The 13,377-nt window shown below is 38.6% G+C and overlaps 1 protein-coding gene across 3 annotated transcripts in view; it reads right to left on the bottom strand.

Annotated features, from left to right (window-relative positions):
* The window catches only part of LOC135255503 (cytosolic carboxypeptidase 4-like), a 168,695-nt gene that overhangs the window by 101,510 nt on the left and 53,808 nt on the right, over window positions 1-13,377 (bottom strand). For 2 of the 3 annotated variants that reach the window (XM_064336754.1, XM_064336756.1), the window contains exon 2: window positions 4,112-4,179. The exons of the other annotated variant lie outside the window; for it this stretch is intronic. In XM_064336754.1, the coding sequence (XP_064192824.1) occupies window positions 4,112-4,162 (51 nt within the window). In that variant the 5' untranslated portion in view covers window positions 4,163-4,179. The remainder of the gene's footprint in view (window positions 1-4,111; window positions 4,180-13,377) is intronic. 3 annotated transcript variants of the gene reach the window in all.

Raw genomic sequence — 13,377 nt, forward strand, 5'->3', positions numbered from 1 at the left:
CATAGATCATTGGCATTCACATCAAACGGGATTCACGCTCAGTAACTAATGGGCTACTCAGGGACTTATACAACTTTTAAATGACTACAAATGAGATGACTGTAAATGTCAAAGCTGAACTCATGAGAGTCATATGTTCTGACTGATGGAGGCAGCCAAGAAGCAGGTGAAATGTAACAATAAATTAATTGAACTATTCCTTTAATTTTATGGCAAATATCAACTCACTCAATTTTGACATACTTAATTGTGAAGGTATGCACGCATTCCTGCGTACTTTATATTACATTAATTTTCCAATCAATGCAATATAAAGTCTTTTAACACTGACAAAAATTGGCTTCATGCCTAGAGAGGAAAGAGACTTACCTAATGATTTTAAAAAAACAACAACAACAAAAAATATATGAACTGGAGAAAATAAGTTAACAAAAAGGAAAGTTCTCCCCAACAATTTGGCCAAGACACTGAAGGCAAAAACACGGAACACACAGCATATTAGCCTTCTTGCTATGTTCTGTTTATGACAGAATTGTTGAGAATCTGAGTATGTCATAAAATCAATTTTAAAAACTCCAGCCGCCTGCCGCCTGCCGAAATGGCCAAATCTCATATCCCATTTTGCTTGTACAGATAAAACAGCTTGTTTTCTTCCACTCAGGAAAAAAAAACCCATTAGTTCTCTCACCATCATTTTGGTGAAAACGCGCAAACAGGAAGTGAGGTGTAATTCCTCAACACGTTAGTTTTTCAAATATACAGAACTGGGGTTGCACAGACAGAACAGGGCAGAACTCAGTAGTGCCATCACGTTGCTGAACCCCAATTTGGCGTATATCTGGCTCCATCAATCCTGCATCAGTGAAATTTGAAAACACACGCATGTCAGAGCCTTGAGGAAAAAAAGTGTGTCAAAGGTGCTACTGTTCCCAGTGAGCTGAATCAGACGTTTTGTCAGTCATAGTGCTTGGCTCCTTCATTGCTGCTTGATTCTATTATTATAATTATTATTATTATACAATCTTTATAGAGCTAAGAGCATGTATTTAAGATCTAGATCCGAATAGAGCAGATAACTCCATGCTTGCCTCAGTGATGGGAATAGGTGAGCAAGGTGGATAATGGGAGCACCGCCCATTACAAATGACAAAAAAAAAAACATTGTGGATTGCCTCTCTGTGTTCTTCAAGTGACTTTTTGAAACTGGAGTTGATCCTTTACTCAAAGGAGAACGCTGATGGAAGCGCGCAGTCTCTGTCCTATGTGCGTCACAGGCTAAAAGTGACACGGGGAGCCTGAACATCTGTGTTTCTCTTAATCCATGTCTGGGTGTTCCATTTCAGGCTCTGAGATTAGCACCCACTTCAGCCAGAGTCATTTTTGTGAGGAATGACCCCTAATGATGACAGCTGCCTTGGCCAAGACCCCCGCTTTGTGGTGTGGTGACACTGGGTGTTGCACTTGCACCTGATCACTCACTGGACTGAGGGCACATGCTACAGGTTCTTGGGCCTGCAGTAACAGGACTCTCTCATCCTAACGGATCTCTCAGAACTGATTCTGTACATGTAGGCTATAACATGGATTCACATGAATATATACTGAAAGACAATGAGGAGCACCTTCTATTTTGTGAATACATTCAGCATGAATTTCACATTTTATGGCTTATTCTTTTTCTCTTATCTTTCACAAGTAAATGAAAGATAACTACAGCATATAAAATGAAAATGGTACTTAAAACTGGAACCATAGTCTAAAATAGGATTTACATTGACAGCAACTCAACACTACTGAATCCAAATTGGGGCCAAAATGAAAATACAAAAATGTTATATTCGTGGCTTTGGTATAATTATTTCAATTAAATGCATTCAATAAACTCTTTTGCTGTTTTCTTTTATGAAAGGCCTTTGAAAAGCAGAACAAAGAAAGCATTATAGTTCATATACTCATATTTGTAGAAATCATTCTGCAAGTACCCTAAATCTGATGGACAATTCTGTCTTCTGCCTACCTAATGATTTACGTCAATGACATTTTAAGAGCAGCAATTCTAATCAATTGTCTTAAGAATAGCAAACACTGAAATGTCAGAGAGGTACAAAGAAAATTGCTGCTCCAGCACTTCAAAAAGGAAATTATCACAAATGTCAATGAAAAGTACCAATGCAATTGCAATTTACTGATAAGCCATTGATCTTTGAGTACATTACATTAAGAAAAAGGTGACAACTTCTGATATCTTAAACAGGTGGATTTAAAATGACGATCTATATGCAAATCATACAAATTAAAACTTGTTGCTTTTATTCAGCAGGGTCTATAGCACCTTTTGGCAATTTCCTTTAATGAGTACCCTTGTAATCACTTTTGTAATCACCTAATGTGTGGTGAGCTTTCTGGCGCAAATTGGCTGCCGTGCATCACCCAGGTGGGTGCTACACAATGATGGTGGGTGAGGTGAGTTCCCTTTCATCACTATAAAGCACTTTGAGCATTCGGAAAGTTCGGAAAAGTACTACATAAATGTAATGACTGATTGATTTTGTCTGCACTTCTTATTTAGACTATTTTACTTTAAATTATACCTAGCCATCCTGTGGAACAATCCCATAGTTGCAAACAAATCAACAAGCTTCAGAGGAAGGGAAAAGGAAAGAAAGTTGCCGGATGATTACACATGATATTGTAGTATATGGAACAGCAGGTGCATTTTATGCTTTCACCTCATAAGCTACTTAGCTTGATACTTGATGGATCACCAATGCAGATGCTAACTACAGGTATGCAACATATCATCTTTAAAGGGGCAGTTCACCAAAAAATGAAATTAAGATATTTCCAGAGTACTATATCCCCATCCTGATAGTTTTGCTGAGATATGATGAGTTTTCTAGATATCCTCTGCAGCTCACCCTGATACAACGGGCCCTAGCTTTCTGGCTTCTGACTATAAAGTATTTTAGGTACAAGGAATTTATTTATTTAAATGTGATTTTAAAAAAAAATTTTATTCTGTCCTCAACCTACACAAGATGTGTCTTTTGGCAGCCTTGGCATTTTCCAATAAATCAATCCTTAAGGGCTGGGAAGTGTCTGCCATTTATTTAATATCAGTTGTGGAAGTATCAATGTTGAAGGTGTACAGAACAAGCACTGGTACTTTGTACAGCTGTTTAATAACTACACAGTTTGTGGTCACATTTAGTGGTCAACCAAATGTTACAATTATTTTATTTTTGAAGTTTTTGTCCCTTTATATTTTTTGGTGTGACATCACCCTTCTTTTATTGTTCTTGATGGATGATTGTGGTATTCTGAAAATGCTTAAAAATGAAAGCAGAATGAACATAAAATAGCATGATGGTTTTGATGGATGATCATTTAAATATAAAGCCCAACAATACAGAGTTTAGTTTTATTTTGCCTGCTGGTTTAGTGACAAAATGACATATGATTTTTGAATTTTTTGAAATGTTAAATTCATGGACACCTAAGTTAATTAAGGAGTGTATATTGTTTGCTTTATTCCTCCATATTATTTCCAAAATGTAGCGGAACACATTTTATAATATTGTTTTAAGTTAAAGATCACGTTACTACATACGTGTGTACAAAAGGCCAGAGTGGGAACTTCCTTCAAGCAAACTTATCATTTAATAATGAGTCAATCAATAACCAAATAAAGCATCAGCACACCAGTCCTGCAATAAGTTTAAACGTACCGGTATACAGATCATTGTGATGCAGCAATAACTAGTCATTCTTTGCCACACTGGATATTCAATTTTATTTTAGATTTTTTTTTGTACACACACACACACACACATATATATAAGCATAAAAGTTATGACTTATAACTAAGATACAAAAGGGGTTAAAACCTATATTACCTTAGTATAATAGAGTGTGAGCATATTTGTGTCAAATGATGTTCTATGCCATGTGGTGTCACCTTTTCTGTTCACAGAGGGGCTCTGCTTCTCCCTGTTCTGCACCCCTGCCCACTCAATGGATGCATTCCACTACAGCACGTCATGTCTAATACCAGGAGTGCACAGTCCATGTACACACATACGCATACACACAAAAACAACGTGTTCCCTACCTGTAGTGTGGACAGGAGCACCCCTAGCTCGCTGCTACCCAGTGCAGCCATAACAGGCTGCTTTCGCTCTGGAAGTACAGTGGGAACAGAGAAGCTATTATCAGCCCAGCCACAACAAGCACTGGAGAGCAGAGCGGCTTTACTCTACGACCAGTTTAAAAAGAGAAGACCGTGGAAGAAGGGAGGGTCAGCGGGAAGGGCGGGGAGTGTTTGCTAACGGTCTGAAATCCTATCCCCGAAGATAAATCCTTCCATGTGCGCTGGGATGTTCAGACACGTTCCCTATAAAAAGGGCTTGATAGGCACAGGGATTAAACAGAGATAGGCAGTCCATAGCAAATGGACGGATTCTATTTATTTATTTATTTTTAAGAAAGTCAGAAGGAGAGACTGTTATAGGGGTGAAAGAGTCATGCATTACACCACATGGGAAGGCAATGGTGTTTGGCCTTGTTCACAAGCCCAGCTGACATCAGGGGCTGTGCTATCTGGCGCAGTGGAATACTCTGTTGTGAAGGAATATTAATTAATAGGCACAGCTGTATATTGTTTCATATTACAGCAACATAATTACATGCCACAGAACAAAACAGAACTCAAGGTAAACAATAGAACACATAGCATACTGAGAATTAGATGTAATCCAATTCTCCATACAGTTGATTGTTGCAGCTACTAGGAGAATATTAACATGCCCTTGCTGGTATTTTGAATGTTCACCACAAAATTGTACATCTTGTAAATCTAGTACATCTATTATTCTCAGTACATTACTAAACAAGTAGCAATGAATAAGTGCATGATTTAGGCAAGAGAAACGATAGAATAGTCAGTATTTGGACGGTGATACAGTTTTTGTTGTTTTGGCTTTGTACTCCAGCACATTAAACAACTTTGAATTAAACAATGAATATCAGGCTAAAATGCAGACTGACAGCTTTAATTTGAAAGTACTTACATCCATATTGGGTGAACTGTGGAATTACTGCCCTTTTTATACATAGTTCTCCTCCCATTTAAGGGACCAAAAGTAATTGAACAAATTAACATAATCTTGAAGTCATCATATTAGTACTTTGTTACAAATCCTTCGCATTCAGTAATTGCCTGAAGTCCGTAACCTACTGACATCATGAGAAACTTGGTATCTTCCATGGTGATATTCTGCCAGGACTGCATTGCAACCATCTTCAGTTCCTGTTTGTTTGGGGGGCTTTTTGCCTTCAGTCTTGTCTTCAGAAAGAGAAATACTTGTTCAGTTGGATTCAGGTTGGGTAATAGTTGGGCCCTGAAAAACTGATTGATTGTTTTAGCAGTATGTTTGGGTGCCATTTTCCTGCTGTGAAGTAAGCCAGTTCCCTCGGCAGCAAGACATGACCAAGCCAGAACTACCTCCATCATGTTTCACAAATGAGGTGGTATGCTTTGGATCATGAGCAGTTCCTTGCTTTCTCCACACGTCCTTCTTTCAATCAGTTTTGCTAGAGGATAATACTCATCTCTTTGCTCCAGAACTGTTTTAATGTAATGTTTAATATATTTTTCAGCCAAATGATGGCCTGCTTTACTGGCAGTGACACTTCTTTGGTCCCCATGTTGAGAGACAACAGCAACAGACTGACTCCAATTGCAAACACCACACCTAGAATCAGCTGCAGTCCTTTTGTTAGTTTTCTTGTGCATAAGCTAATGATGCAACAACACATGAAACACAAGCTGCAGAGAGAGTGCATAAATGGGCAGCTGAGGAAAGATGAAGATAAAGCTAGTGAAATTGTAAGAATGGAAATACAATATAACAGTGGTGATGCATGAAAAGCCAATCCACAAATGACACCATAAATAAAGATGAAGACATTATGAGGGAGCCAAATGAATTTCATTTCACTTTTAGAACGCAAATGCAATCAGCTTTTAATTGATTGTAACCTGCATCCATGGGAAATAATCGAGGAGCTAATATTGGCGTATTTAATTTTCATGAAGAATTTGTCCTATTCCCAGAACCGGCTTGCCATTTCATGACTGGCAAGAATATACCTGATTATAACACGCGTGGATACACATGCACACACGCACTTCTATAACAAAAAATGATAGCTGCATGTGTGACTGATTGATTGTCTTCAAGATCAGGTTGAAGGGATTATATAGAATTATGCTGGCTAAGGATCAAGGCAGGTCAGACAGGAACACACCCTAAAATTTGTCAGTACCTCTGATCAGGGTAATCAGTCTGAGGCCACACCTGTCTTGACATGTAGCTCAGATTACAAAAGAATATTATTATTACAGATGTAATTTATTCTTCTTCTAAAATTAAAGTTAATTACTCATACTAATTACAAAATGCCAACTGCAAGACAGGCCAGACTTCTGTCATAAGCAGTCACTGTACATGTAAGGTAAATTGGCTCAGACACAAGGCCAATTACCTTACTGTATAGCGAAGCCATATTAATGGACACACATGTACACATACAAAACTATGTTTCCATGGCTCCAGCATGCTAAAAAGCATGGTCTAAAGAAATAAAACTGCATGGTTATGTTCATCACTTTTTGCGAGACAATACATACAAGCTGCTCTTTCAATTTCCCTGATGATTTTAGCAACTCCACTTGACAGAGTTCCAGTTCAATCCATTCTCATGAAAGAAAACAGCAAGAAGTGAAAATGCAACCAAGAAAGCTCATACACAGCTTCTGCTTTGGCTGGGAACTTGTATAGAACTCAGCCCTTCAAACTGATTTGTTGCTACAGTTTGCTCTTCAGTAGTGAAAGGACAGGCTAGTCAGTCAGATAACAGGACTGGAGCCAATCACTAATTAGCAGCCCCGCTACTCACAACTGGTTTCCCTATTGTTCAGATCTCATTGAAACATAACACAAAAGCTATATTTAATCAGACTGTAATGGCGCCATTCTCAATTTAAATGATGCCGCTATACAGAAAAAAGCTTTGACTGCGTCGTCTATTTTTAACTTTGAGATCAGAGGGAGGTTGAGAGAGGGAAGGCTATATATTATGGGTGATGACAGATGGCATGTAAGGAGGAACTCTGCAGCCATAAACCAGCAGAACATGACCTCTGCTGATCATGTGTAAAAAGGGGACTGATTCCATCTAAATCAGCCAATTGCAGAGGTCAAAATCCATGCATCCATTACAGCAGTCAAGCCCTTTCCACATTAAAGAACATTCAGTACTATAAGCCAGGAGTTTATTGAGGTCAAACATTTTAATTACTCATCACAGACACCAATGCTGCCAAAGCCTCAGCATGTTGCCAGTATGGCACCATTGAAAATGCAAAAGTCAAAATTAGACCAACTGTTCTTGATAGTCACAGGGTCTGCTGATCTTTTATTTTTACTCAGCATTGAACTGACCAATTAAACATCTGATTACAGAAGTATATCCCATCACCTAGGATGTGTCTGAATCAGTGCACCTACTATTAACTTAAGTAAACAAGTTGGATATATTGGATGAGAAAGTAATTAAAGGTGCGATATGTAAGTTTGTTGCAGAGCACTTTTGTTCATATTTGGTTAAATTTCCTTCACATCTAGACAGATATCAATAAATGAAAAGCTGTAAAATAAATAAAAAAATCTGGTCTCTCTGAGTGCCCCAGGCTCTGATATCAGCCAAAGATTCACCATGTCTGAATCTTACCAACCAATCAGGACAGCGCTCTGCAAGGGGATGCTGAGCTTCCCCATCTGCCAATCAATCCTGTTGCGTGTTCACAGTGCTGCCAGAGCAGGCAGGGTGGGGGTACACAGAGCAGGGATGCTGCAGAGATTGTGCTAAAGCTAGTAGAAAATGATAGGTTGAGATATTCTAAACAATTAATGTTACTACATCAAGAATGGAATGTTTTTTTTTTTGTTTTTTTTTTCAAAATTTAGCTCTCTCTTGCTTGTTTCTCCAAAAGTACATACTGCACTATTCTCTGAATATTGTGAAAAATTAAGGCTGGCAGACTGACTTTCTAGGAGCAGTAGTGCATGAATAGTTTTGTTTAAAACTTCATAATTCTCTGATTCCCCCTCATTTTCAGACCCTTACAATCATATCTGATGCTTTTTTTGTTCCAAATGACTCCCTGTTGAGACTCCTGGCAGCTTGATTGTTAAGTTGTTTCCCTCAAGTCAGAGGCAGTTTTAAACAATGTACAATGCAAATTGATAAAGACAAATGAAAGGCTTCATTTTATGATACAAGTTTAACCCCTTATGTCACACCAGCCCAGGTTTATATGCATTAATTCTGTTTGGAAATTTTCTATCTGGTCACACTATACTGTTTAAAAGTATTAAAACTCATGGTTTTAAAACAATTTTACAATGTTTTAGAGACAAATGTTTTTATTTTGTAACATATGGGGTGGCAAAACAAGCTTGGAGGTCCTCACCTTCTTTGCGTTTTGGATATCTACAGACAACACACATCACATAAAAGTCAGTAAGTTCTAGAATCCAGCAAACCAGGCTGTGATAATTCAGATTAGCTGCCCCCCTTCTCACAACATATAGTATAAATTATATAGAATTTTACATCTCTAGCAGCCCATGATATCATATGGTTACCAAGTGTCATTTTGGAGTCTCCAAATATAAATTTCCACAGTGATTCAGCTTCTGTTACTTTATTTCAGTAATATTTAGAGTAAAAAAACAAATGCCCAGAGGTTACCTTTCAGAAGAGACCAGGACTATTCTTGTAGTCAAAAGGGTTCAAGAATAGTAACAATTTTATTTTGGGTATGTCATTTTCAGGCTCATGTTAAAAAGGGTTAAAAGATACAATATTTCAGTTTGGGACATTGTTAAATCAAAAATATCAGAGGTCAAAACATTTTTATTCAGACCATTTATTCCTGTGTGCTTGAGGGCTGACAGTCTGCATTTTACATTCTATATATTATTGCATGGGCTATTAAACTGTAGAATGATAATGACAATGCACTCTTTATTGTGTAGCAAGTGTCATTCAGTGAGCTACAGCAGCAGATTGTCAACCAATCTACATTTCCTGGATTCACAAACAGCTGAAGACTAGGAGGCAAGAAAAAATAGTCGCAAATTGGTGAGCATATATTTTACAAGACAGTATTATCAAGTGTGGTCAAACGTACAAGTGCCTTGACCAACAGAGCTGCATAACTTTGGCTTCTGAGATGCATCCTTTTTTAACACCAATCTTTGCGATTTGCACAAGTAGCTTTTCCTGGAAGTGGCGGTTCCCCATGAATGCAGGTTAGGAGGCAGTGCATTGCAGAGATTGTAACAGAACGTATACAAATCTCTCATCAATTGAATCTTCTGGGGACACTATGAAGTTTAATATGCTCTCTAAAATCAGCGATGCGTCTATTCTATGCTGCAGGCATATTGTACACTACATTCACAATGTGTGTAGATTTAAAATGGTGTCCATAGAGCTTATTGAATGACCAGCTGTAAATAGGCAAACCATATAATGCAAAGTATGCCCATAGCTTACTGGCGAGAGTCAGGAAGGAACCATGGTCTCTCACTCAATATTATCAGTGGTATTATTATGAGATGTCAGGCCTCGTAGAGAAACTGAAATTATTACTACCAAGATCCCCATAACTTTTCTGGTTATGAGATATAATAGTACCATCAATTTAAGAGTTTCCCTACAATGCATGTAATGATGAATAGCATTTTCTGTGGAAGTAAAGAGCTAGAGTCAGGGAGAAAGGAGTGGCCTCTCACTCCATAGCACAGTGCTTTTACTCACATGCCAAAATGTCAGTCCTCTTAGAGAGGCTGGAATGTACTGCTACCAAGCTCTCCAAGTGATCTGCCTGACAGGTGGAGTTGCTACAGTATATTAGTCTACATTGATAACAGTTGCATGACCCCAAGTAAAGCGTCATAGGATTTATTTGCTCTGTGTAATTTAAATCCTCAAGTGTACCCCTCGCTGTTAAGAGTTTATGGAGTGTGAAGTCTGTGAACTTTACACGTTTGAAGTGGTCAGGGCTCTGCCTTTCTACCATAAGCCGCGTTTCCACCAAAATTACCCGGAACTTTCAGTCCCAGGAACTACTTTACCAGGAACTAAAAGGTTCCTTCAGCCAATGGTTGTCTGCGTTTCCACCGGGAGTCTAAAGTACCAGCGAAATTAGGCAATTAGCCCTGACGTTTCGTCGGTCCATCTGTCATATGATTTCTTCTGTAACCCCATACTACCAGTGAATAGCCTACATTATTTTCTAATAACCGGGACAGCGGAGGGTTTATTCCACTTATATACAACGGGTTACCAACAATGACTATATATGGTTACTTTTGTATTTATTGATTTTCATATATCCTCTCAAACACATCATTAACAGCAGAAAACATGCACACGTTGTAAACAATTTGCTGTTTTTTATTTTCTGTCGTCAATTCCTATAGGCTAACGTAAAATGACAAGAATAGACGAAATCGGATTCGTGAAAATGTAATTAGTAGTGGTACAGCCACTTGTTCTCATTAGCAGCCGAAGCAGCGAGTGTGCCCTCCAGATGCGAACATGCACCATAATGAGTCATAGTCTTCCTGGTCTTTTCGTGGAATTGAAAATGGCAGTAAATTCGGCAGTCTGAAAAAGCTAAAGGGAAGATTACTAGAATTAACTGTATTTTACCGGATAAAAGTGCGGAAGGTGATTTCCAGTTTGCTTGTACGTATCACCAATGTTAATTATGCAGAACTACCGCATCCTCACATAACTGTATCAAGCGTTTTGAGTCAATTACACGGCTAACAAAGAAAATCGGAAGAAAATATTCAGCAGAATTAATCCGTTGAATGTTTTGTAGCTCGTAATATGCTGTCCCACACGAATGCTTGCATTTATAAAACGAATACTAAAGCAAGAAAAGAACACGTTATAATTCAAGCGTTGACAGGCTATACCAAGTAGCTACTGCCAGCATAACATACAAGTTTGATTTGAAGTTATTATGAAAATAAATTGGTTGCGCATATTTTCAACATGGGGGTAATGGCGGAAAATAAATACAACACAAATGCTACAGTACTCGACCATCAGAAAGTTCAGCGCTGCAACTCCCCAAAGGTTCCTGTACTTTGGAAGTACTACCCCGAGCGGAACGTTTTGGGGTAAACAAAGCCCCCAGAACTAAATTTAGACCCTAGTTCCTGCGGTGGAAACGCACTGAGTTCCTCAAAAGGTTCCTAGTTCCGGGGTATAGTTCCTGCGGTGGAAACGCGGCTATACTGTTCCGCACCTCAATGAAGTCTGAACAATAATGGCCACAAGAACATGAGTATAGCCGCATTTCCACCGCAGGAACTTTACCCCGGAACTAGGAACCTTTTGAGGAACTCAGTGCGTTTCCACCGCAGGAACTAGGGTCTAAACTTAGTTCCGGGGGCTTTATTTTACCCACCAAAAAGTTCCTGCTCGGGGGGTAGTACTTCCCGAAAGTACAGGAACCTTTTGGGTGGAGCTTGCAGCATTTTTTTGTGTTTATTTTCAGCCGCCATATTTAAAAATATGCAGCCGTAAACCAATTTATTTTCATAATAACTTCAAATCAAACTTGTATGTTATGCGGCGCAGTTGCCTAGTTTTGGTTATAGCCTGCCAACGTCTTGGAATTATAACGTGTGCGTATTCGTTTTATAATTTTTTTAAATAAAAAGCATTCGTGCTGGGACAGCATATTACGTACCAAAACATTCAAACAGATTAATTCGGTTGCTGAATATTTTCTTCCGGATTTTCTTTGTTAGCCCCGTTGTAATTGACTCAAAACGTTTGTTACAGTTATGTGAGGTATGCAGTAGTTCTGCGTAATTCTCATTGGTGATACAGTAAAAGCAAACTGGAAATCACCTTCCGCACTTTTTGTCAGGGTAAAATAACAGGTTAATTCTAGTAATCGTCCCTTTAGCTTTTTCAGACTGCCGTAATTTTACTCTGCCATTCTTCAATTCCACAAAAAGACCAGGAAGACTATGGACTAATTTATGGTGCATGGTTCGCATCTGGAGGGCACACTTCGCTGCTCGGCTAGCAGTAACTTCGAAGGAAAGCAAACGGTGGCTGTACCACTACTAATTTAAATTTTCACGCAAGTCCGAGTTTTCGTTCTATTCTTGTCATTTAGCGATTAGCCTATATGGAATTGACGATGAGAAAGTAATCAAACAGCAAATTGTTTACAACGTGTGCATGTTTTCTGCTGTTGTTGCCAGTTATACATATAAATGTGAATGCATTCTGTCGCTTCGGATGTCAAGACATGAAAGCGAATGTTTGCATAAAAACATAATGAATGTGTTTGAGAGGATATATAAAACAGTTACAGTTACAATCTGACTATTGGCCTGTTATATCCTATTTGTTGCATAACAACGGTCCAAGTTCAACTACCAATGACAGTTTTGCTTGACAACGGTAAAATATGCCCAAACGGCTGCAGAAGAATATTTCAATTCCAGGTGATTAAATCGATAAAAAAATTAATACAAAAGTAACCATATATAATCATTGTTGGTAACCCGTTGTATATAAGTGGAATAAACCCCTCCGGGCTGTCCCGGTTATTAGAAAATAATGTAGGCTACTTCGGAGGTAGTATGGAGTTACAGAAGAAATCATAGGACAGATGGACCGACGACAACGTCGCTTTTTCATACGTCAGTGGGCTAATTTGCCTAATCTTCGCGGGACTTTAGACCGCGGTGGAAACGCAGACAACCATGGGCTGAAGGAACCTTTTAGTTCCTTGAAAAGTAGTTCCTGGGACTAAAAGTTCCGGGTACTTTTGGTGGAAACGCGGCTTATGAGCCACAGTGCTGGGCATGGCTATCACATTCATTTGTGATTGGATTAGGAAGGAAAGCAAAAATAATAATGAACTGATGGAACATTTCTTTTATACTTCTATGACATAAAAAGGAAAATGTAATATTGAAAAAAACATTTGAAAATACCCATAAGATTTATTAGACTGCTTGAAATATCACTATGTTCTACGTTTGCTTTGATTTCTCACTGCTTCAAGCAAGCAGTCTAGCTCTTGTCCCTTCAAAAATATTGCTAACCTCACTTGAACCTTTACTAAGGCTTCATTTTTTGGTCATTATTTGCCTTTTGGGCTCCTTTCATTTCTCCATCACCTGATGCTGTCTGATGCTCGTACAAAATTCATTCTGAAAAGGCTTGGGACTGCCCACATGCAGTGCCTGTCACCATGCAGGT

This window comes from Anguilla rostrata, chromosome 5 (assembly GCF_018555375.3).
Source record: "Anguilla rostrata isolate EN2019 chromosome 5, ASM1855537v3, whole genome shotgun sequence".
Lineage (NCBI taxonomy): Eukaryota > Metazoa > Chordata > Actinopteri > Anguilliformes > Anguillidae > Anguilla > Anguilla rostrata.